This window comes from Cnephaeus nilssonii (assembly GCF_951640355.1).
Source record: "Cnephaeus nilssonii genome assembly, chromosome: 21".
Lineage (NCBI taxonomy): Eukaryota > Metazoa > Chordata > Mammalia > Chiroptera > Vespertilionidae > Cnephaeus > Cnephaeus nilssonii.
In genome coordinates, this window is record NC_137092.1 from 41,448,957 (window position 1) to 41,474,819 (window position 25,863).

Consider the following 25,863-nt stretch of genomic DNA (forward strand, 5'->3'; position numbering starts at 1 on the left):
CGGAAGTGTGGCTCCCTATCTGTCAGAAGCGCGGTGCTGCTTGGTGGTCCTGAAGTCTAGGAAAGTCCTTTTTAGCTCATTTTCCGTGGCTGTCGAGCGCTTCCCCCCGGCGGGTGGGAGTGCAGAGCCGGAAGTGCAGGATGAGTACCATGTTCGCGGACACGCTGCTCATCGTGTTCATCTCCGTGTGCACGGCTCTTCTCGCCGAGGGTGAGGGCGCTGCTTCCCTGACGTCTGAGCTGTCCCCGAGGGAGGGTCCCAGGCCTGGGGTCTCCGGCGCCACACCGGGCAGTTGGTCAGCCCTGCTTGCTCGGGGGCTCATGTACTCTACCCCGGCGAACCTCGGCGACTCGTGCACGACTCGGGCGGGAGGGATCGTGTGCACGCGGTGTCCGGGTTTCTTTGGTCACTTGAGTGTCTGCGGAGACACCTTGTCATCACGTTACAGGTGCTTTTGGTTAAGAGTCCGTCGTTTTAACTACTGGCGCCTATAAAGCAAAAGAGTTGAAATCCTTCCTTATCCAACCGTGGCCACTAATGGCAGCGGTTGGAACCATTGCAAACATTTCTCCATGAGCACGTTGCGCTTCATGTTGCAGGTATCACCTGGGTTCTGGTTTACAGGACAGACAAGTACAAGAGGCTGAAGGCGGAAGTGGAAAAACAGAGTAAAAAATGTGAGTATGGCAGCTCCCTTCAGAAGTAGTTTCAACGGGTCAATCTCATTGAAGCGCATGTTGATAGTGAATAGTTGAGTAGCACAAGCCCATACAAAAACCTTGTAGGGACGCAGAGACGATTCCAACTTGAAGTCTAATTAGGAATATGGCTTTTGTGCAAAATGTCAGTGACGTGAGAGGTATGTGTTATGTGCAGGGAAACCTTTGTGACACAGGAGACCTTGCAGTCCTTCATGGGTGGTTAGAATTTGGGTGGAGAATGAGAAGGGGGAAGGATTTCCAGATAAAAGAAATAGCATAGATGCAAAAGGAGGGGTATTTTAAGGACTAAGATGTGTTTGGTGAACAACAGTCACTATGATTGGTATCAAGGTAAGTGGTGTCCTGTTGGAGAAGTCACGTTTCATTTGGTTGAAGGTGTGTTTGACGAAAAGGTTAAGAACAAGTAGAGTTTATTGTCTTTGAAATAAAGAAGGAATTTCCGCGGGGCTTTGTGTCTTATAAGAGCTTTATGTTTTCTTTCTTACAGTGTCTCATTTGATCCACATAACAACCATTTGTGGTCGGTTGTATGAATATTATCCTCCTTTATAGGAAAGGAGATTGAGGCTTTAATAAGGTCACAGAACAAATAAAGAATTGGACATACTCAGCTTTTTAAATTACAGCTTACTGTTCCTTCCCTTATTTATTATTGACAGTGCACCCCAACATATCTAAACCCAGGTTCATTATCTTTACCTGCACAGGTGTGAGCCTCTCTCAGGATTTCCCTGGTTGGGGAAGGTACCTGCATGCTCCAGTAGTGCAGGCCCGAGGCCCTGGAGCACTTTCTTCATTTGGTCCTGGACACCACACTCCTTGGTCTTGCTTTCCTCTGGCTGGTCATTCTTTTGCAGTTTTCTTGTTGGTTCCTCTTCTTGACCTCCTGTTGTTGGGGTTGATTGCCAGTGGTGAACTCATATGTGTGCTCTGTTTGCCATGACCTCCAAATTTATGCTCCTACTCTCTCTCTCTAATACAAGATTCATATTCTTAACTGTCGATTCACTGCGATGTCTAATACACATCTCAAACCCAGCACATCCAACCGAACTCTTGTTCCTCGCTTCCAAGCCTGCTGCATCGGTAACTTTCATGCCTGTGCTGAGTGGCAGTTCTGTCCTTCCACTTGTTCAGGCCATCATCCCTGTGTGGTGTCCTTGACTCTTTTTTTTTTTTTAATATATATTTTATTGATTTTTTACAGAGAGGAAAAGAGAGGGATAGAGAGTTAGAAACATCGATGAGAGAGAAACATCGATCAGCTGCCTCTTGCACACCCCCTACTGGGGATGTGCCCGCAACCAAGGTACATGCCCTTGACCGGAATCGAACCTGGGGCCCTTGAGTCTGCAGGCTGACGCTCTATCCACTGAGCCAAACCGGTTTCGGCTGTCCTTGACTCTTTGCTCACAGTCTACGTCTAGTACTGTTGGGCTGCCTTCAGATATATCCAGAATCCGACTACTTTTCATCACCTCCACTGGTCCTCCATGGTCCAAGGCACCGTCATCTTTTGCATGATAATTGCAATAGCCTCCAACAAGTGTTTCTGTCCCCTTGTAGTCTGTTCTCAAGATAACAGCCAGAATAATCCTTTCAAAAGCCTATCAGATGATGTCCCTCTGCTCATAACCCTATGATAGTGTTCCGTTTTCAATCAGAGAAGCCAAAATCCTTCTAGTGGCCTTAGCCAGTTTGGCTCAGTAGATAGAGCTTCAGCTTGCAGACCAAAGGGTCCCGGGTTCGATTCCAGTCAAGGGCACATACCTTCATTGCAGGCTCCTCCCCGGCCTGGGCCCTGATTGGGGCTCATGCAGGAGGTAACCAATGGATGTGTTTCTCTCACATTTATGTTTCTCTCTGTCTTTCCCTCTCTCTTCCACTCTCCCTAAAAATCAATGGAAAAATATCCTTGGTCGAGGATTAACAAAATCTTTCTAGTGGCCATAACCTTCCCCTGTTACCGCTCTGATACACTTTCCCTGCCACTCACCTGTTCCACCCACACTGACCTGCTTTCTTTGTGAGAACCTGTTCTGCTGTGATCATACACGAGTCGGCCACCATGCGATGGTGTCTGTGTACACCTTTCATTCCTGTGTCAGTGAGAAGCCTTAGGAAACAAATTCCATTTAGTTTCACATTTGTTTGGGTAATATTCTCTACCTTAATTATTCACATGAATAGCTTATGAGCGTCTTTAGTTCCACTCTGATTGCTTCGTTTCTAATTATCTGAACTATAGAAATCAGTTGCCTTCACTCTACACCCAAATTCAAAGTAAAGTAGTTGTCAGGCAAAGCTCCCATAGTTGCACTTTTTAATATAATCCTTTACTATGCTGCTGTGAAGGTAAGTATGAGGTAGGCTGATGATTGGAATGACCCCTGCATTTCTCATAGTCTCAGGTCCTCTAGTTTGGGGGATCTATGGAAACTCAGTAAGTGTGTATTACTTGCCTGTCTGATCAGTTGACATTTGATAGCATGCTGTGTGTAGAGTTAATCATGATGAGTGCAATCCTATATAACAAAAGGCTAACATGCAAATCAACCGAATGGCAGAATGGCCTGTCGCTATGATGTGCACAGACCACCAAGGGGCAGACGCTCAGTGCAGCAGCTGCCCCCTGGTGGTCAGTGCGCTCCCACAGGGGGAGCGCCAGTCAACCAGAAGCCAGGCTCATGGCTGGCGAGCCCAAAGGTGGTGGCGGGAGCCTCTCCTGCCTCTACGGCAGAGCTAGGGACAACTATATACAAGCCATCAGTTGGATATCCCCCGAGGGCTCCCAGACTGCAAGAGGGCGCAGGCCAGGCTGAGGGACCTTCCCACTGAGTGCACGAATTTTGTGCACTGGGCCTTTAGTCTATAATAAAAGTGTAATATGCAAATCGACAGAACGACCCTCTGACGTCCTTCCGGACGACCTTCCAGATGGAGCTGGGGCTGCAGCTGCGGGATCAAGGCAGCCGCCGCAGCTGTGAAGGCCTACTCTTGCACGAATTTCATGCATCGGGCCTCTAGTACAAAATAAATGGGCATAGAGCCTGTCTTCTAGATAGTTATAATCAAATGGACAACTATTATATTGAGCACGGGAGATGTTTCACAGGAAGAAATAAGGTAAGTTCCTCTTTGAACGAATGTCCTAGTTCCGTGGTTGGCAAACTGCAGCTCGAGAGACACATGTGGCTCTTTGGCCCCTTGAGTGTGGCTCTTCCACAAAATACCACGGCCTGGGTGAGTCTATTTTGAATAAGTGGCATTAGAAGAAGTTTAAGTTTAAAAAATTTGGCTCTCAAAAGAAATTGTAATTGTTGTACTGTGGATATTTGGCTCTGTTGACTAATGAGTTTGCTGACCACTGTCCTAGTTGCAAATACATGATCTCTTCTGACATCCTCTATTCAGAAGGTGGTGTGGATCTAGGCAAGAAAAGTTTGTAGGGCCTTTGAGAAATACAAAAAACATAAATAGATTTGACTTCGGATTAGATTCTTGTGCTGATCTGATCCTTGACATTATTTGGGGAATACTACTGATATTTTCCAAAAAGCTGCCCTGCTGTGGCTGGCCTTTGACAAAAGATGCTTTTTTAAAGGCACCCAGTGGGTTGATTCAGGTGATCTGTGAATTTCAGTAAAGTCAAGTGCTCTCTAAAGATCAGAAAGTCTCCTTTCCCAGTAGAGACCAATGAAAGAATATGTCAGTAAGAAAAAGATTAAAGTATGTGTAATTCACTGCTGTAACAGAATTATATGGGAGCATTTACTGAGTACAAATTACTATGAAGTGTGAAGTGCTTCCGTTGTTTGCAGAAGAACAGGCTGGAGTTTTTTTAAGTAATTTATAGCTGAGAGAATCTGGAACTCAGAGTGCAGCAATGCCAGGTCATGGGCAAAATGCATTTCAGGGTGCACATTTTATCTCTCAACTCCAGCATCTCCGCTGCTTGTTATGGGGCGAGTCTCTGGTGAATAAATATCAACACAAAAGGGTTAGGAAAACAGGAGGCTAAAAGATGATCGGATCCCTAGAGAAGATTTATCTGTCTCAGTCCAGTCTGCTGGAAGACGGCCTAGTGCTCAGGGAGTACCTTACTTTCTGTTCTCTGGCCTTCTGTCTCTTGCCCCCTTGCTTTTTCACCATTATAGTTAAATGCCACGTAGTTAGTCCTGGGTGGGAAAGAAATATTTTTGTTTCTTAATAATAATGATACAGAGTAAACCATTCAATTTCTGTCTGTTTTTTAAAAAATGTTATTTCTGTGGCATCTTATAAAATTTGATTTAATTTCTTCTTATGATCTATTCCTAAGTAGGTTTATTCTAAATCTCTCTTTCTCCACCATAGTGTTTTATCTTGTTTAAAAAATATGTTTTTATTGATTTCACAGAGAAAAAAGGAGAGGGAGAGAGAAATATCAATGATGAGAGAGAATCATGAATTGGCTGCCTCCTGCGTGCCCCCCACTGGGAATTGAACCCGCAACCTGGGCATGTTCCCTGATCAGGAATTGAACGGTGACCTTCTGGTTGTTAGGTGGATGCTCAATCACTGATGCCCAATATGTGCACGTGCATGTGTGTGTACGCGCGCGCGCACACACACACACACTCTCTCTCACACACTTTATTTTAGTCAGCACTTCACCATTTAATTTGCAGTATTGCAGTCCAATGGAAATTTATACCTTCATAAAGCAGGAATACCAACTTTGCTTTTAGAACTCAGCAGCATACTTAATGTAATGAGGGAAAGTATCCTACCTGCCAGCTCTTTAATGCAACTTTTAGAAATAATACATGCACTGTATTGTTTCCTATTGAAGGAAGTACACTGAGATAATATATGGAACAGATCATATAAATAAACCAAGTGAAGGTCATTTTTGACATGTTTATTCTTAATCTATTCAATGGGGATTAAAGATAGTTACTATAAAACATAAATATATTTCACTATTCCTCTTTAAATACACATGGCTACTCTATCTTATTAATTGAAATACATAAAAAAAAAGTTGGTCTGCCCTGGCTGGTATGGCTCAGTTGGAGCATCATCCTGTGCACTGAAGGGTTGCGGATTCTATTCCCAATTCAGGCCACATACGAGGTGGCGGGTTTGAGCCCCGGTCAGGGCACATACAGGAGGCAACCTGTCAATGCTTCTCTCTCACGTTGATGTTTCTCTCCCTCTCCTTTCCTCTCCCTTTAAAATCAATTTTAAAAAATTAAAAAAAAAATTTTAAAGTTGGTCTTAGCTTTTTTGGCCCTCGTATTCTTCCTACCCAGTGCATGTGTCTGTCTTGCCTATTTTCTAGACTATAATTGTTACTTCATTATCTCCCCTCACTGGATTTATCTTTTTATCTACCTAGAACAGTGCCTGTTAGGTAGGCAGCCAATAGCTGAATGAGTGGGTCCTATCTTCTGTAGTGAACATGAGAATGTAACTACAATTAGCCATAGTTACATGAGAGCAGAACTCAAAATGTGCTTGGACTCTTGTCCCTGAGGCAGTCACCCTCCACTGATGGTCTGAAAACTCATTGTTTAGATTATGACTGTGTTCTACAATCCTTCGTGGGTATTTGATTAAAGATGCTACCATATTGCTGTTTTAGTCTTAGAATGTTGTGTCCACCTTTTACTGTCAGCAGGTGTGAGAGCAGACCAGTTGACTTAATCATGATCATAATCAAAGTCAGCGTGTAACTTTCTTGTAAGATTCTTCCATTGGTTCAGCTGTGGAAAGGAGCTTTTGTTTCTTTAGTACAATGAGCAATTAATTTGTGCTGTGTTACTGTGTTGTTTACAGTGGAAAAGAAGAAGGAAACAATAACAGAGTCAGCTGGCCGACAACAGAAAAAGAAAATAGGTAAGATGAGTTATTGGTCTACACAAAATTTAGGTTTTCTTGGAAGAAGTAAATTCTCAGGTGATGATGCTATATAAAGATGCTGACCGTGGTAACGTGTGTGTGTGTGTGTGTGTGGTGTGTGTGTGTGTGTGTGTGTGTGTGTGTGACTGTATGGTTCACCGAGCACTTGCTATGTTCTCTTCCTCGATTCTCTCAACCGTTCTGTGGGACATGTTCAGGCAGTTGCTCCTTTTGGGTCTTCGCTTCAAAATTTCAGTTTTAGTAAATGATGTTGACAGTTGTGGCTTCTGAACTTGCTGAGGGTTCTTCTTGTAGTTTGCAAAAGCACATTATTTTTAATGCCTGAAATGATTATTTCCAGGTAAGTCTGAGCTAGTAAGTCTGAGCTACTTATGTTATTGCCGTGGCTTCCTTACTGAGAATTGACTGGTGATGGAAACCCACCAAGGACCGGAAATTTTCTGCTGAGGAATTTTTATATCGTCTGAAAGATAATGACGTGACTTCGGTTTTTCGGTGTGTTGTAGAATGTAATTACCGAATGTAATTCTGTTCCAAAGAGACCATCTGTAAGTGACTAGATGTGCTTTGTACTTATGATGCTTCCTAACTCCGAAATACGGGAAAAGCATGTGTTTGGTTCAGAAGCGATGTTTCTGTACCCAGGGCACTGCTCTTACATCCCAGCAGGGAGTCCTGCCAGGTGGGCCTCTGCCTGGTCCCCTCTGGGACCAAGGCAGCTTCTCAGCTCAGTGCCGGGGCAGGGTTTCTACGTGGCCCGCTCATCTGGGTCCGTGGCAAGACGCTCTGTGCGCGTCGGTCTCGCTGGTAGGCACTGGAGAAACAAGGCAGAGGCGGCTCTGTCCTTTAGGAGGTCTGTGCAGACGGCGAACAGACCCGGGCAGCACTGTGTGTTTGTGGAGACACATTCTGAGTGTCCTGAGAGCAAAGAGAAAGTCTCTCCAAACCAACCTACAGGGTCAGGTGTTCGTGAAGAGCTGATGCTTTAGCTGAATCTTGAAGCTTTGGTGTGAGTTAGTGAAATCAAAATAGAAACAGAAGTGCTGGTCAGTATTATTGAGCAGTCACTCTCTGCAACACTGAGGTGAGCCCTTTACATACTTTTGTTTTAATATATATTTTTATTGATGTCAGAGAGAGGAAGGGAGAGATAGAAACATCAATGATGAGAGAGAACCATCGATCGGCTGCCTCCTGCATGCTCCCCACTGGGGATCGAGCCCAAAACCTGGGCATGTGCCCTGACCGGGAATCAAACTGTAACCTGTTGGTTCCTGGGTCAATGCTCAACCACTGAGCCACTCCAGCCGGGCACTTTACGTACTTTTAAATTCTCTTAACAACGCGCATGGTTGTGAAGGGTTACCTCATTTTCATAGACGGGAGACTGTGGTTGAAGTGCTGAGTGGTATGAGGGTGAAGTCGGTGCAGAGCAGGGCTACAGCCTGGTCCTTCATCACTGCAGACTCCGCACTAATAAGCCCCGTGCCCTAGGCACAGAGGGATCCACAAGCACACGTGGAACTGGAGGGGGTTACTATAACAGATAAAAGAAGCTGTGGGAAGGACAGGCAGAGGAGCTGGAGAAAGTAGCCTCTAGGTCAGGAGGGCAAGGCGTTGAACTCCAGAGGGCTTCCTGTAACCATTAAGGGATGTAAACAGGCTTGACATCAGATTCTAAGGAAGTCAACTCTGGCAGCAGCATGGAGTATAAACTGGAGAGGGGATTGTTCTGGAAGTAGGAAAGTCATAAGGCTTTTAAGTACCCCAGGCATAAAAGTGGCAAGAACCTGCATTTGGGCCGTGGGATTGGAGTGGATGTTAGATTCAGCGGATATCAGAGAAGTACAGAGAGAGGGCAGAGGAGCCCAGATCTCCAGTTTGGAGGAAGAAGTATTGGACGAGGAGCAGATTGGGGTGGGGAAGAGAAGATTTCAGCCTGGCCAGTGTGGCTCAGTGGTTGAGTGTCAACCTACGAACCAGGAGGTCATGGTTCGATGCCTAGTCAGGGCACATGCCCACGTTGCGGGCTTGATCCCCAGTGGGGGGCCTGCAGGAGGCAGCGATCAATGATTCTCTCATCATTGATGTTTCTAATCTCTCTGTTTCTCTCCCTTCCTCTCTGAAATCAATACAAAATTTTAAAACAGAGAGAGAGAAGGAGATTTCAGGTTTGATCATGTAGGGCTTGCCGTGCCGTGTGACAGTGGGTACACAGTGGATGGGTGGATGGTTGTGGAGCTGGCAGGGAGGTAAAGGCTACAAGGAGATTTTAGAATCATAGGCTGATAAGTGGTAATCGAGTCCACCAGGTAAATGAGATCACAGGGACACTGTCTAGAGTAAGAAAAGCCAGGCTGCGGGCGGAGAGGCCTCAGGAAACAGTGTCTGAGGGCTGCGGGAGTGGAGCTCTGCAAAGGCACAGCCCGAGCAGTTTGGAAGGGGAGGTTGAGGGGAGAGTTTCAGGGACAGGAGCGGCTGAAGGTGGGTGTTAAGTGCCTGCGGGGCAGAATGGAGGCTATTGAGACTTAGCAAGAGTGATTTCTGCGGCACAGCACGGTAAAGGCAGGAGCCAGATTGGGTAGATTAGGGAGAGCAGGCAAGGTGAGCAACTGACACCTTGAACATGGACAGTTCAAGTAGCTTTGCCTTCGATCGATGACACAGGATCTAAACTCAACATTATCTTAACATGGAATGCGGCCTTGAATGTTTGCTCACCAAAGAATATCATTAAGAGTGAAGAGAAATAATATTTATGAAGAGTTGAGTATCAGAGTCTCCTCAGGAGTTAAAGACATAATATTTATTAAGCACTGCTTACAAGGAAAACAACCTATCCGTTTTCTAGTTTGTAAGTTTTACTCTTAGATTCAGCCCGACGCTCGGAAATCTGTAACCTAAGCTGCCTTCTTTTGGACTTGGTAAAGCTTCTCCTGTCCTTGGGAGTCCTACTCGGGGTATTCGTGAGAGTGTTGTCCAGAGCACCCCATGGTGCTCTTTTACAAGCAATGGTGGCTGTTTGGACATGTTAGTTTTCAATGTTAAGAAGAGCAGTGCTTCTCATTGATTGTTACCTGTGGACACTGAACTGATGGACGCTGGCCCGGCTGCTGGTGAGCACGGCAGAGGGGTGTGGATCCCGCATTTCTGTGCTGACTGCGTCCACCGTGCTGCTCTGCGCCTTCCTCTCTGCTCAGAGTCCCCATTTGAGTCAGTTACAAAAATAGGCATAGTGCTGGCTGGGCTGTGCAGGGTGATTCTGCCCTGAAAGGAGCGGTTCTCAGTAGGGGGGCTGGTGGGCAGTGCCCGCGCCCAGGGGAGAGACGCCGTGGACGTTACCCGGGAGGCTCTTTGATGGAGCGCGGGTAGAGCCAGTAATTTGGAACCGAGGCACCTGCACAGCCATGGAGGATTGTGTGGCCCTGTTCTTACTTCCCCTGCAGGGCTGTGGCTATTTTCCACCTCCCTCTCGTAGAAGAGGAACTGGTTTACTCTTGGACATGGCTTTGATTTCACTCTGGGGCTGCAGCCGTGTTACCTGAAGTAACGAGGGATGCATTTTAGGGGCGTATGTGATCCAGCCTCCGGAAAGGCTGAACTGACTGGTCCCAGGAAGGCAGGACTGTGTCAGGCCGAGCGAGCCTGGAGGTGAGGCCGCCAGGGGGCTCCTCGTTGTCAGGGCTCCGCCGCCAACACTCGCTTCTCCCTCTCCTGCTGTCCAGCTGCCCCGCGGCCTCGGTGGTGCTCGTCTAGCAGGCGCTTGTTGCCTTCACCTGCCTCTGGTGTCCTGGGGTCTTTCTGCACCAGCACTCCTCACACAGCTCCGTGGCCACCACGTCAGTACGGCCCAGACACTTGTTAAAACGTAGGGGCTGAGTTGAGTCCCAGGCTTTACTGAATCACCATCTTGACATGCGGCCCAGGAATCTGCTTTCTTTTTTAAATATATTTTATTGATTTCAGAGAGGAAGGAAGAGGGAGAGAGAGAGAGAGAGAGAGAGAGAGAGAGAGAGAAACATCCATGATGAGAGAGAATCATGGTGGATCGGCTGCCTCCTGTAAGTCCCTCACTGGGGATCGAGCCCACAACCTGGGCATGTGCCCCTGACTGGAATCGAACCTGGGACCTTTCAGTTCGCAGGCCAAGGCTCTATACACTGAGCCAAACTGGCCAGGGTGGGAATCTGCTTTCTTAACAAGCTTCTCAGACAATTCATAGGTAAACTGAAGTTTGAGAGCCAGCACTATATTGTAATTTTTCTATTTCTGCTCCCACAGTTAATTGACATAATTTCCTGATTTTAGTTCTTATTTATTTATTTATTTATTTATAAATATATTTTATTGATTTTTTATAGAGAGGAAGGGAGAGGGATAAAGAGTTAGAAACATCGATGAGAGAGAAACATCGATCAGCTGCATCCTGCACACTCCCCACTGGGGATGTGCCCGCAACCAAGGTACATGCCCTTGACCGGAATCGAAACTGGGACCCTTGAGTCCGCAGGCTGATGCTCTATCCACTAAGCCAAACCGGTTAGGGCTGATTTAAGTTCTTTTAGATATATGTTTTTAAAAATTAATTTTTAGAGAGAGAGAGAAAGGGAGAAAGAGATAAAAACATTGACATTGATCGGCTGTCTCCAGCATGCCCGCCACCATGGGTCGAGCCCTCAACCCGGGCATGTGCCCTGACAGGGATTCGAATTGGCAACCTCTTGGTGAATGCAACGACGCTCAACCAACTGATCCACACCAGCTGGTTGAGAGAAATAATCCAATGGGCTCAGCTCATCGTTTTTTAAAAATATATTTTTTTATTTATTTCAGAAAGAAAGGGAAAAAGAGAGAGAGATAGGAACATCAATGATGAGAGAGAATCATGGATCGGCTACCTCCTGCACACCCCACACTGGGGATTGAGCTCAAAACCTGGACTGAAATCGAACCATGACCTCCTCGTTCATAGGTCAGCGCTCAATCACTGAGCCATGCCGGCCAAGCTTAGCTCATATTTTCATGCCGGAAGTCATGGACTGGTTGCCTCAGGTCAACAGTGGTGGGAGGGGAGTACTGGGAACATTCCCATGCTGACCTTCAGCAGAGCCCATGGCTGGGGACAGAAGGGCAGGCATTCTGACCCTTGACTGAGTGTGGGGGGTCTCCTTTCCTAGAGACTTGGCATTATGGTGGGACATTGCTGAGATTTAATTTATGTATTCGTTCTACGCCTTTGTGCTATTTTCCACAAAAGAAGGCTGCATCAGGCAGATAATTTAAATTTTGCTTGTTCTCCATGGCAAATCTCCATGACATTTCAGGGATATTATTAATTGGTCTTCCATTCGAGACAGCTCAGAATGCAGGACTGTCGTGGGATACCTGCCTTTTTTTCATTGGTTCCTATTGACGTAATACAAGAGTGGTTCTTCATGTACAGCGTTAAAACAGTACCAGAGGCAGTTTTAAAAAGTTAAACTTGGACCCGGCTGGTATGGCTCAGCAGTTGAGCATTGACCCAGGAACCAAGAGATCTCGGTTCAATTCCAGATCAGGGCACAGGCCCAGGTTGCAGGCTTGATCCCCAGAGGGAGGGGTGCAGGAGGCAGCCGATCAGTGATTCTCCCTCACCATCCATGTTTCTGTCTCTTATCACTCTCCCTTCCTCTCTCTTTAAAAAAAACACAAAACATTAAAATAAAGTTAAACTTGAAAGAGTTTTCTTTCTTTCATTGAAATATTCTGGTGCTCTGCTGCATGTGCGTTTTCTGTTAGTACAAAGTACATCATGTGCGAGGTGTTCGGCTCGTCTTATTGAAACGAGCGCCAGTGAAACAGGTGTGTTTGTGTCTCCAGTCAGTGAGGATTTAACCCGGACCATGTGCTTAGCACTCTGTGTATTAACTGTCTCGTCACTTCTTTTCAGAGAGGCAAGAAGAGAAGCTGAAGAACAACAACAGAGACCTGTCCATGGTGAGGGTCCCAAATGTTACTTCCTGTAAACATAATGTGTTTTAGCAAAACATTTGCGTTAGGTACACCACACTCACCTTTCAGAACTGCACAGGCTGCAGGCTGCAGATAATCGCGGGGGTTCCTGGGCCACCCGAGAGCAGTGACTGTGGGCTGGGACCTCACTCCGGTGATGGCTCCCCTTATCTTTGTCTTCTTACGTTAATGCTGCACCTTTGGTTTTCTGGTGAATGGTCGTCCCAGCACAGGGGTTGGAGTGTTACAGGGGCCTTCACTGTTGCCTCTTTTCTGCGAGAGCCTCTGTTCTGAGTGGCAGACTCACCATAACGTGTGAGGATAGTGATTTCATTGTCCGTTTGCTCGTTTATAAAGAGCACACACAGTCTGTCCAAGCATGTCTGTCTGAGGCGTCGGCAGGCTATGACATGGTGTGCCCAAATTTTCACTTCATTTCTGTATATTTAACATAGGACATTCTAACTTTCCAACAGTTATCTTTTGCTGAGAGCCCTTTGCTATATATCTTTATCTTGAAATTCTTATTAAGAAAGATTCTAATTTAGAGGTGCATTTTTTAAAAATGGCTTTTCTTGCCCTAGCTCAGTGGTCGGCAAACCTCGGCTCTCGAGCCACATGCAGCTCTTTGGCCCCTTGAGTGTTCTAACGCCACTTCTTCAAAATAGACTCGCCCAGGCCGAAAACCAACTTCTGCGCATGGGCCATGAAGTTTCAATCGCACTATATGTGCGCGCCCACACATGGTATTTTGTGGAAGAGCCACACTCAAGAGGCCAAAGAGCCGCATGTGGCTTGCGAGCCGCGGTTTGCCGACCACTGCCCTAGCTGGTTTGGCTCAGTGGATAGAGCATCAGCCTGAGGACTGAAGGGTCCCGGGTTCGATTCCGGTCAAGGGCACATACCTCAGTTGGCAGGCTCCTCCCCGTCCCGGGCCCTGGTCGGGGCTTGTGCAGGAGGCAACCAATCAATGTGTTTCTCTCACCTCGATGTTTCTCTAAGTCTTTCCCTTTCTCTTCCACTCTCTAAAAATCAATGGAAAAATATCCTCCGGTGAGAATTTAAAAAAAAGCTTTTCTTTTGACACAATTACTACATATTCACCATAGCAAATTTGGAAACTACTGTAAAAAGAGATAAATAAAGGTCCAGACACAACTATTGTTAAGCTTACATCTTTGTAATCTTTGGTTTATTTATATTTTATGACATAGTGATTAAGAAAGAAGTTAGCTTCAAGTAACAACACTTGACTGACAAAGACTTAAGCAGATAAAGGGTTTTCACTTGCTCCAGGAGTCTGAGGTGGTGTCCTGGGCTGGAGGCAGCTCTGCGGTCAGGATGTCACCGACACAGGCAGCCGTCTAGGTCCACTGTGCCGCACCGCCAGGCTCCGTGCTCTCCATTCCAGCAAGAGGAGTGAGCGTGAGGCCCGAGGATGGCTGCTCGCCACGCCTGTCCCTTTGCAGGTCCCTCCCACCCTGAGCTGTCTCCTGGCCCCCAGCACGCGGCCAGGAGAGGGCTTGCAGGTGGGGTGGTAGCCGGCAGACAGCTTCTGGCAAAGGGGCTCCTTTATTTTTATTATTTTTAAAAATATATATTTTATTGATTTTTTACAGAGAGGAAGGGAGAGGGATAGAGAGTTAGAAACATCGATGAGAGAGAAACATCCATCAGCTGCCTCCTGCACACCTCCTACTGGGGATGTGCCTGCAACCAAGGTACATGTCCTTGACCGGAATTGAACCTGGGACCCTTCAGTCCAAAGGCCGACACTCTATCCATTGAGCCAAACCAGTTTCGGCAAAGGGGCTCCTTTAAAAATGGCATGAAAGTAACTTGGGTGTGCTCCGGCGGTGGTTTCTCTGCAGTGTGAAATGACAGTGTGTCGGTCTCCTTACAGGTTCGAATGAAATCCATGTTTGCAATTGGCTTTTGTTTTACTGCCCTGATGGGGATGTTCAATTCCATGTGAGTATCCCTAACTGTTGCTCTGTGATAATATTGTATTTTTATATTTTAAATGTACAGAAAAGTTACAAGAATATATGTCCATTATCCAGATTCACAAATGTTAACGTTTTGCCCCATTCACCTTCTCTTTTTCTCTCTCTCCATATCATGTATGTCCTCATATGTACATGATTTCTGTATTTTTCTGAGTCATTAGAGAGTATGCTTCATGCTCCTTTATCATAACTTACTAGCGTGTGTTCCCTAAGGACATGGACATCCTCATACATAACCCCAACCCAGTTATCGAAATCACAGAAATTGAATTTTGATAGAATACAATTATATGATAACTTTTTCATGCTCTTAATAGTGAGGATGTTTTATGTACAAGGCAAAGACTGGGTATTGTGGGGCCTTCAAAGGGAGGGTAGACATATAAAGATATTTTCACTCTTAAAATAGAGTTTTAACTGTAATCTCATTAATGATAGCCAGATTACTGTGTCTGACCAGCACGAGTGGGCTGGAGTAATGGCGGAGCTGCTCTAACGGGCTGGGCAAGTGCCCAAATGACAGGCACCACTTATCACCCCCAGAGCTCACTGGACCCTCCCACGAGGATAGGAATTGCCCTCACCTTTCCTTACCTTTCTCTTACTCTTCCTCCCCGGCTTCATGTCTGTCTGTCTGTCTCTCCCTCTCCCTGTAAATGCACCCCCCACCCAGTCTGTTCGTCTCTCCCCATCTGTTAAGTGCCACTTTGTGCCAAGCATGGTGCCAGGTATTATAACAGGCCAGGTGTGCCCCTGCCCTTGGTGATACCAACATTGTATGGGAAGAAAAGGCAGACAGATACATGATGGGTGTTATAACAGAAATGTGTGTGTGGAGTACAGTAGGGGGAAGACAAAGTGGCTGTTTTTGCCTAGGGGAGGGGCCAGAGAGTATCTGATGGTTTTCATGCAGAATTTCCCCTTAACTAGTAGTGAAGGACCTTTGGAATATTCAACAACTTGCCCGTTTCCAGAAGTCTCGTAATTTCTAGCATGTAATCTTAAATTCAGTGTTGTTTTTTTCACTGCCGTGCTTTCTCTCATTTCTTGGGTGCATATCACAGTGAATGAACAGACAAACTGAACACTGAACGAGTGTTGACGAGTACGCTTCATTGGTACAGCTCCTTTCTCATGTATTCTTAACCTTGCCACATTCTGGCTCAGTGCTTACTGTAGAGGTGCTAAGTACTCAAACTCCTGGGTTTTTTTTTGTTTTGTTTTTTTACTTTTTTACTGAATTTATTGGGGTGACATTGGTTAATAAAATTATATAGGTTCAGGTATACAATTCTATAATACATCATCTGTGTATTGTATTGTGTGTTCACCACCCCAAGTCAAGTCTCCTTCCATCACTCACACTTCTGATTTTAAAATGGTATTTTTATAGCTTTAGTGGCGTGTGTGTAGTTTTTCTTGTTGGCCTTGGCTTTATTGTGTAATTACTGCAATTTTGGGTCCTGTTTTGCTTGAAGTTCAGTATTTGTTTTATTCCTTAGTCTTATGTACAGATGAGTTCTAATGAAATAGACTGACTAGGAAATAACTGGCCATTTCTGCCAGTAGTAATACTGCCTTATATTCATGCGATTGATTCCCCTCCTTAACATGGTTTATGAACACAATGCACTAAACAGCCTTACAGTCTCAGCCAACATGTGCACGCGCACACACGTCTGAAAGGCTGCTCTATGGGAAGGGCTTCAAACCTCTGCCAGGATCCTGATACTGAAAAAATAAGAGTCACTAGTTTAGAAAAAGATCGACGGGAACAGTTTACATCCTTCCTTATCTCTGTGTGCGTCAGGTCTCTTTTTAGAATATCACCTTTTCTTGTTTTTTAAAGATCAAAAGACTTAAAGTTCTATTTCTGTTCCAGATTCTTCTCGGGAACTAAGAGGCTCGTCAGGCTTCTAAAAATAACGATCTTTGTTTTTTCCTTTTCAGATTTGATGGCAGAGTGGTGGCAAAGCTCCCTTTCACGCCCCTTTCCTACATCCAAGGACTGTCCCATCGCAATCTGCTGGGGGACGACACCACAGACTGCTCCTTCATCTTCCTGTATATCCTCTGCACCATGTCCATTCGGCAGGTGAGTGACCACACCCACTGTCAACACGGACAGTCATGTGCCACATCAGACTCGGGAGTGATGACAGACCGCATGTATGACACTGGTATGTCACAGAGCCTGGGTGTGTAGTTGCTGCACCATCTAGGTTTGTGTAGGTGCCCTCTGATGTTTAGATGACGAGGACATCACCTAAGGATGCGTTTCTCAGAATGTGACCCGTCGTTAAGCACCGTGACTGTGCATCCTTCCTTACTCTCGTCCCTGCATTAGCTTTTGCTCTGGAACACTGCAGGTGTCCCCTGTTGCTCTGCAGCCCCCCAGGTTCTGTTTTAGAACTCCAGTGCGCCGTCCAGAGCTGCCTTAAATGTGTGCGGTCCAGACTACTGAGCCTTAGGACTGGGCAGTGGCTGGAAAACTAGACGTGGTTTCCACACGCGTCCTCAGAGCTCTCAGACTCCTTCCTTGGGGCAACTGTCTGAAGGTACAGGAGTGCGGCGTGGGCTGCCCTTCCTTCTGTGATTTCTTCTTTGCTGTACACCAGCGCCTTTGTCACTGCATGCACAAGTGAGCGGAATGATTTGGTCACTCTAAGTTGTTCATGGTTGAGATCAAGCCACCACAGGACCAGACATTCATAGTGGAAATGAACGAGGGCTGAGGGAATGAACGAGGCCGAGGGAGCCTGGGAGACAGACCACTCAGTCAGCGGGGGATTCAGGCAGGAAGGGCCAAAGAGGGAAGTGCTTTTGAGGTGGGATTTTAAAAAGTGACAGGGGTGCCCAGCCGAAGTGGCTCAGTGGTTGAGCGTCGATCTATGAACCAGGAAGTAACGGTTTGATTCACGGTCAGGGCACATGCCCGGGTTGAGGGGTCATCCCCAGTGGGGAACGTGCATGAGGCAACCGATCAGTGATTCTCTCTCCTCACTGATGTTTCTGTCTCTCTCTCCCTCTTCCTTCCTCTTTGAAATCAATAAAAATATATATTTTTAAAAAGTGACGGGTTAATTAATTAAAGTCTCAGGTTCAAGAATTCTATATTTCAGGGCGTTGCTCAGTGTTCGGACATACTGCCATTCAGTTGGCGTTGCAGTGAATTTGAACACGATTCTTTCCGTGTCTTCTTCATAGTGATTCAGAGTTATTCTTGTTATTTTCATTAATAGTCTTCTCCTTTCCTCTGAAACTTTTTTTAAGGTAGTGATTTCTTAGTTTGTGTGTCTCTTAAAGTGCCTGTGTAATTACAGCTATTAATCTTTTTATTGTGGGAAAATGGACATAAAATTGACCCTTGTAACCATTTTTAACTGTACAGTTTTGTGACATAAAGTACATTCCACATTATTGTAAAACCACTCTTTGTCTCTAGAACTTTTAACCCTTTGCACTCGCTTGCTTTTTTCTCGATTCCTTTATTCTAATGCTAACCGTGTCGAGTCACACTCGACATCCAAGTGCAAAAGGTTAAATCTCAAATGGAAATCTTCCCCATTAAACACTAACTCTCCATGTCCCCTCCCCAGCCCTTGGCAACTACCATTCTACTTCTGTCTCCATGAATTTGACTACCCATATTTGTAAATTTGACCTCATATAAGTAAAACTAGAGGCCCGGTGCATAGATTTGTGCATTGGTGGGGTCCCTCAGTGTGGCCTGTGGGAATCAGGCTGGAACCCGGCAGTCCAACACTGCCTGCCACTCCTGCCTGCCGCTCCTGCTCATCCCGGCCCCGCGGTGCCTGCCGCTGCTCCATAGGCTCGCTGCTGCTCTGCTGAGGTCTCTGGGCCGTGGCGGCCACCCATGAGCCCTGCGTCTGATGCCCGTCAGTCAGCTGAGCAGTGCTCCCGCTGTGGGAGCACACTGACAACCAGGGAGCAGCTCCTGCATTGAGTGTCTGCCCCCTGGTTGTCAGTGCGCAACATAGCAACCGGTTGACCAAACAGTCGCTTAGGCTTTTATATATATAGATCATATAATATTTTTTGTCCTTTTGTGACTGACATAATGTTTTAAGGTTTATCCACATTGTGGATATTTCAGAATTTCCTTCCTTTTTAAAGGCCAGTACTATTTCACTGTGTGGATGAACCGGCCACATTTTGTTTATCTGTCCATGAATACTTACGCTGTTTCCACTTTTTTGTTGTTAATCCTCACTGGAGGATATGGTTGCCTCCCACACGCACCCCAGCTCGGGCTGGGGAAGGGGCCTGCAACCGAGACATGTGCCCTTGACTAGAATTAAACCCAGGACCCTTCAGTCCAGAGACCAACACTCCATCCGCTGAGCCAAACCAGTTAAGGTTCTGTTTCCACCTTTGAACGTCTGAGTTCTTATATTCAGACATGGAATTGCTGAGTTACAGTGCAATTCCATGTTTAATTTTTGGAGGAATCACCAGATGGCTTTGTGCAGCCAATGCACCCTTTTACCCAGCACTTCACCACCAGCTTGGGGCTGGGTTTTAAAAGATGCAAGTCATTTCTCATCTTTTAGTTTCAATGAGTGGAAACCATAATTTCATTTATTCAGGTTAATGTTTATGCTGCACGTTAGAAACGATATATATTTTATGTGGTTCCCTCCACCACTGGGTGTGGCCTTGCTTGTTTTAATGGGGAAGTCCTCTCACAGTGAATTAGAATAGAGCACAGGAGAGTGTCTTTATTTTTATTTATTTACTAGAGGCCCAGTGCACAAAATTTGTGCATGAGGGTGTGTGTCCCTCAGCCCAGCCTGCACCCTCTCCAATCTGGGATCCCTCGAGGAATGTCTGACTGCCCATTTAGGCCCAATCCTGGTAGGATCGGGCCTAAACGGGCAGTCAGACATCCCTCTCACAATCCAGGACTGCTGGCTCCCAACTGCTCACCTGCCTGCCTTCCTGTTTGCCCCTAACTGCTTCTGCCTGCCAGCCTGATCACCCCTAACCACTCCCCTGCCAGCCTGATTGATGCCTAACTGCTCCCCTGCCAGCCTGTTTGCCCCTAACTGCCCTCCCCTGCAGGCCTGGTCACCCCTAACTGCCCTCTCCTGCAGGTCTGGTCACCCCTAACTGCCCTCCCATGCAGGCCTGGTCCCCCCCAACTGCTCTCCCCTGCAGGCCTGGGTCCCGCCCACTGCCCTTCCCTGCAGGCCTGGTCGCCCCCAACTTCCCTCCTCTGCCGGCCTGGTCACCCCTAACTGCACTCCCCTGCTGGCCTGATCACCCACAACTGCTCTCCCTTGCAAGCCTGGTCCCTCCCAACTGCCCTCCCCTGCTGGCCATCTTGTGGTGGCCATCTTGTGTCCACATGGGGGCAGCCATCTTTGACCACATGGGAGCAGCCATCTTGTGTGTTGTAGTGATGGTCAATTTGCATATTACTCTTTTATTAGATAGGATTTTTTTTATAAACTTTTTTAAATTGATTTCAGAGAGGAAGGGAGAGGGAGAGAGAGATAGAAACATCAATGATGAGAGAGAATCATTGATCGGCTGCCTCCTGCACGCCCCTACTGGGGATCAAGCCTGCAACCCAGGCATGTGCCTTGACTGGAATTGAACCTGGGACCCTTCAATCCACAGGCCGATGCTCTATCCACTGAGCCAAACCAGCTAGGGCAGGAGCGTGTCTTTAAAGTGTCCCCTGAAGGGACTGGATACTTTGACCACCAGGTTTCCTGAATTTTTGTTTGTCAGAGTCTTTTACTTGTGAAAGATGATGACTACACTTACACGTATAGTTAATAACCTGTCTACGGGTCAACCAGAACCCACTTCCTCTACTGCCTGCGAAGGTTGATTAAACAGCGAGCTCCGCTGGCCCCTTCATACAGGAATGCTCTCTGCCACCAGGAGGAGTGACATTAGGCTGAATTAAGGGTAGCCATCTGCTCCTGTCATTTTCCCCTGTCCATAAGACTGGTGATCAAATTAGTAATGATTCCCCGTCTGTTCATTTATTCATTCAACAGAATTGAGCACATACATGTACCAGGCTCTGTGCCAGGAGCTCCGTGTGCAGTTGTAGACAAACCACCATGTGGTTATGGTCCTTGCCTTCATGGGGCTTGTTTCTTTTGAAATAAAAAGGTTAATTTTCCACCTGTAGCTTCACTTTGTAAAATATCACTATCGAATATGAGAACATAGAAGTACATCTAAGTTTATTTCTGTTATTCTAAGTAAATTAAACAAAGATTCAGCAAAGTGTTTGTGAGTCTGGTTTTCATCTATTGCATGTAATTTTCCCTTTCTAGGATGTTATTGAGTCTATGGTTTACCACTGACTTAAGAGCTTTCAAGGAAAATAAAATAATATTATGCTGATCGTACAGGATAGAGCAGGGGTCGGCAAACTCATTAGTCAACAGAGCCAAATATCAACAGTACAACGATTGAAATTTCTTTTGAGAGCCAAATTTTTTAAACTTAAACTTCTAACGCCACTTCTTCAAAATAGACTCGCCCAGGCCGTGGTATTTTGTGGAAGAGCCACACTCAAGGGGCCAAAGAGCCACATGTGGCTCGCGAGCCACAATTTGCCGACTACTGGGATAAGGCAAAAGTAGGTTTACAGTTATGAATATGTGAAACATCGCTTATTCTTATATTCTTACTTATTAATTATTGCATTGTTTTCCATATGAACAACTGTCAACCACCTTTTGTCCCGCCATGTGTAATGGAATTGAAGCCCCATTTCTACTTTAATATGGTCGGGAGAGGGAGAACGCATTGTGAGGCTGAGGAACTGCAGCATTTGCAGGTTTGAATCTTGCTCCCACTGAGGCGGAGTGTCCTGGGGAATCCTGTAGCCTCTCGGAGCCTCTGTTTTCACGGAGGTGACATGGGGTCCATGGCAGCCTCCCCTTGTGTGACCATCAGATGGCAGTCTGGAACGGAAACAGTTGTTCCTACGGCCGCACTCTCTCCTCCCACCCGCATCCTGGGGGTGTTTTTAAAATTGATATTTGTTCCCAGCCCAAGATAGGACAGTGTTCCTTTTCTCAGATTAAAACATGACATGTCATATTAACTGAAAATAAATGTAATAACCTTTGCTCATTTTATCTTTCTCCTTTTGTTTACTTCCTTAACGTCTGGTGATTAACAATTAGCTGCCTTGACCTTCACACCCCAGCTATTTCCTTTGTGTGATTTGTAGCGGTGGAAACAGTAGGGCCGCCAGCTTCCCTGAGAGGTGTCAATAACAGTCCAGGGTGGTGACGGGCATTTCCTTAACCCCTTAATTAAGGCACTTGCTTTTATAGTCCTTGTTGTGAGTCAGTGGCTTGGGTGAATGGTTATCTCTGTATAAAGTGCTCTGCCTCATCTCAGTAAAAATCCAAGTGAACCTACCTGTCGATAGCTGGGGGAGACAAGTCTATTCTTGTAGATCCATGGGGTTGTGAAATCCAGAAGGATTCGTGGTTCTGAGGAAATGCAGAACCAAGCGTTTCTTCTCTTTTTTATCAATATATAACCTCATGTGGCCCAGCCAGTGTGGGTCAGTGGTTGAGCATCGACATATGAACCAGGAGGTCACGGTTCAATTCCTGGTCAGGGCACATACCCAGGTTGTGGGCTCCATCCCCAGTAGGGGGCGTGCAGGAGGCAGCTGATCCATGATTCTCATCATTGATGTTTCTATCTCTCTGTCCCTCTCTGAAATCAATAAAAATATATTTTAAAAATATATGTAACCTCTTGTGTGTAAGACTATAATCTGAAAAGGTATCAGTGAGAATCTAACGTGGTCTCATAGACCAGGTGTGTGGTCAGGACAGCGATGACGGTGTACACACCTTATTTTCCTCTTACACTTTCGGCTTTCCTAGGGAGGCCCAGGATGTTGATATGCCTGTATATGTGTAAGAACAGGTTCTGGTTATGTCATGTCAGCACCTCTTAACGTCATCAGAACGAGGGAAGATCTCCTGCCATGTCGGGCCTCATCGTTACTGTGGCCACTTTACTAAGGCGTAGATGGTAAGTCTTCACTGCCAGTGCAGCTCACCTGCAGGCAGGCGTCTTCGTGTGGTGGTGGGCTTCACGGCCGCTGGTGATGCCGACGGCTGATTGACAGAGTGTGTAGGCGTCATCTGAGCCGCTCCTTGAGAACTGCCCAGTGCTTGAGTCAGGCTCATTCAGATGTTCCCTGTCATGGCTGAACATTGATGCAAGTCTGTCCACCATGGCAAGAATTCTTCTCTGATGTATTCGCAAGGGTGTCTCATCTTGTGGAACTCACAATGGGAACAAACCCACAGTAATTGTAGAGTGTGATTGGTCGTGTGTGTGTGTGTGTGTGTGTTTACAATATGGTGTTGGAGAGAAAAACATGCTATGGACACATAGTGGCTTACATATTACAAATGTCCACCCTTGGACCCCTTCCACCCCGCCCCCTCTCCAGGCCTTCACCACCCCATTGTCTGTGTCCATGGTTTTGCATATAAGTTCTTTGGTTACTCTCTTCCTCCTCCCCGCTTCCCTCTGAAATACGTCAGTCTATTGCATGCTTCAGTGTCTATAGTTCTTTTTCTTTTTTTAATATACTTTTATTGATTTCAGAGAGGAAGAGAAAGGGAGAGATAGAAACATCAATGATGAGAATCATTGATCAGCTGCCTCCTACACCCCCCGTACTGGGGATGGAGCTCACAGCCTAGGCATATGCCCTGACTGGGAATCATACTATGACCTCCTGGTTCAGAGTTTGACGCTCAACCACTGAGCACACTGGCCAGGCTCTGGTTCTATTTTATTTGTCAGTTTATTTTGTTCATTAGATTCCACAGCAAATCTTTTTTCTTTAAGGATATTTTCACTGGCTACAATATACTGGGTTTATTGTTTTTGTTTTAATCCTCTCAGCATCTTAACATGCCTTTCCACTATCTTTTGCCTCCATTAATTCTGATGAGAAGTCCGACATATGTCTGTAGATAAGGTCACTTCCTTCTGGCTGCTTTCTGACTTTCTCTTTGAGTTTGGTTTTCAGCAATGGGACTATGATGTGTGTAGAATTAAAAAAATTTTTTTTATCCTACCTAGACTTTCATTAAATCTCAGAAAATTTCAGACATAATTTCTTCAAATATTTTTTTCTGGCCCATTATTTCTTCTTCTGTGATTCTAGTTATATGTTAGTCTTTTTGGTATTGTCCAATATGACACTGAGGCTCTATTTAATTTTTTTAAATATTTTATTTCTGTTCTTAGGATAATTTGTGTTAATCTGTTGTCAGAGTTACTGACTCCTTTGTCATCGCTAATATGAGTAAGCCCCAACTCCATCCAGTGATGGTTAAATTTTGATAAATTTTCGGTCCAGAATTTTTTTTGCATCCTCTGCATTCTGTGTTATGGGAACTTGATGAGCAATTGTAATCAGTTGTGAGAAGCCTGATTGCCAGCTGCCAGTGAGACAAAGAGTGAACCGGCCATTTCCATGGCTGAGTTATTTTAGCTAAATGATTAAGGAATGAAACTTAGCAGAATGTTTATTGCCAGTGACCTGGTTCTTCCCAAAATGTCCAGTGAGCAACAAGCCACTTCCTCTTCTTCAGCACTGGTCCCGCCTTTGCAAAGAGGAAGGAGTGCAGAGCCTGCAGTGGCATTTTTCTGGGTTTCCGCCAATACAAGGTGTGATTGCAGGAAGATGCTTTTCCTTCTGACACACACTCTTCAGTTGTGACCCTGTTACCAGGACTGGACAGAAATTCAAAAGAATTGTTTTATATTTCTCTAAAACCTGTGCTTAGTAGTGTTCTACATCATCTTTATAATATGTTAGCACACCTGTCTTCTAGCAGAATTCACGTTTATAAACTCAATCTTGCTAATTACGTAGGCCTGAAAATGGTCTTTAGGAGGAGCATTGAGGGGCGTGGGTCCACACTCAGGACAAGTTTAATGGAGGAGGTACTGGAAGATGTAGAGGGTAACATGTCCTCATGGCCCTGCCACACGGCATGATGCTCAGGGAGGGAGGCACAGCGGGTGATGCTCAGGGAGAGGGGCTCAGCGGGTGATGCTCAGGGAGGGAGGCTCAGCGGGTGATGCTCAGGGAGGGGGGCTCAGGGAGGGAGGCTCAGGGAGGGGGGCTCAGCGGGTGATGCTCAGGGAGGGGGGCTCTGGGGGTGATGCTCAGGGAGGGGGGCTCCGGGGGTGATGCTCAGGGATGGGGGCTCCGGGGGTGATGCTCAGGGAGGGAGGCTCAGCGGGTGATGCTCAGGGAGGGAGGCTCCGGGGTTGATGCTCAGCGAGGGGGGCTCCGGCGTTGATGCTCAGGGAGGGGGGCTCCAGGGGTGATGCTCAGGGAGGGGGGCTCCGGGGGTGATGCTCAGCGAGGGGGGCTCCGGGGTTGATGCTCAGGGAGGGGGGCTCAGCGGGTGATGCTCAGGGAGGGGGGCTCAGCGGGTGATGCTCAGGGAGAGGGGCTCAGCGGGTGATGCTCAGGGAGGGGGGCTCAGCGGGTGATGCTCAGGGAGGGGGGCTCAGCGGGTGATGCTCAGGGAGGGGGGCTCAGCGGGTGATGCTCAGGGAGGGGACTCCGGGGGTGATGCTCAGGGAGAGGGACTCAGCGGGTGATGCTCAGGGAGGGGGGCTCCGGGGGTGATGCTCAGGGAGGGGGGCTCAGCGGGTGATGCTCAGGGAGGGGGGCTCAGCGGGTGATGCTCAGGGAGGGGGGCTCAGCGGGTGATGCTCAGGGAGGGTGGCTCCGGGGGTGATGCTCAGGGAGGGGGGCTCAGCGGGTGATGCTCAGGGAGGGGGGCTCAGCGGGTGATGCTCAGGGAGGGGGGCTCAGCGGGTGATGCTCAGGGAGCGGGGCTCAGCGGGTGATGCTCAGGGAGGGAGGCTCAGCGGGTGATGCTCAGGGAGGGCGGCTCCGGGGGTGATGCTCAGGGAGGGGGGCTCAGCGGGTGATGCTCAGGGAGGGGGACTCCGGGGGTGATGCTCAGGGAGGGGGGCTCAGCGGGTGATGCTCAGGGAGGGGGGCTCAGCGGGTGATGCTCAGGAAGTGCTGACGGACAGCGGAGCCTTTTGCTGATCTGCACACCAGGGTAACAGAAAGCCTCCTCGTGGCGTTGTGAGGATGTAAATAAGAAGATCATGTGCAGGGCTTAGAAAAACTCGTCTTCGTTTTAAATTATCCTGTTCAGCGA

General features: G+C 46.9%; 1 protein-coding gene across 1 annotated transcript in view; it reads left to right on the top strand.

The window, feature by feature from the left end:
- The window catches only part of TMCO1 (transmembrane and coiled-coil domains 1), a 30,522-nt gene continuing 4,659 nt past the window's right edge, over window positions 1–25,863 (top strand). The window contains exons 1-6 of the mRNA XM_079761966.1: window positions 1–210; window positions 600–677; window positions 6,546–6,605; window positions 12,559–12,605; window positions 14,524–14,591; window positions 16,580–16,724. Coding sequence (XP_079618092.1) covers window positions 141–210; window positions 600–677; window positions 6,546–6,605; window positions 12,559–12,605; window positions 14,524–14,591; window positions 16,580–16,724 — 468 coding nt within the window. The 5' untranslated portion in view covers window positions 1–140. The remainder of the gene's footprint in view (window positions 211–599; window positions 678–6,545; window positions 6,606–12,558; window positions 12,606–14,523; window positions 14,592–16,579; window positions 16,725–25,863) is intronic.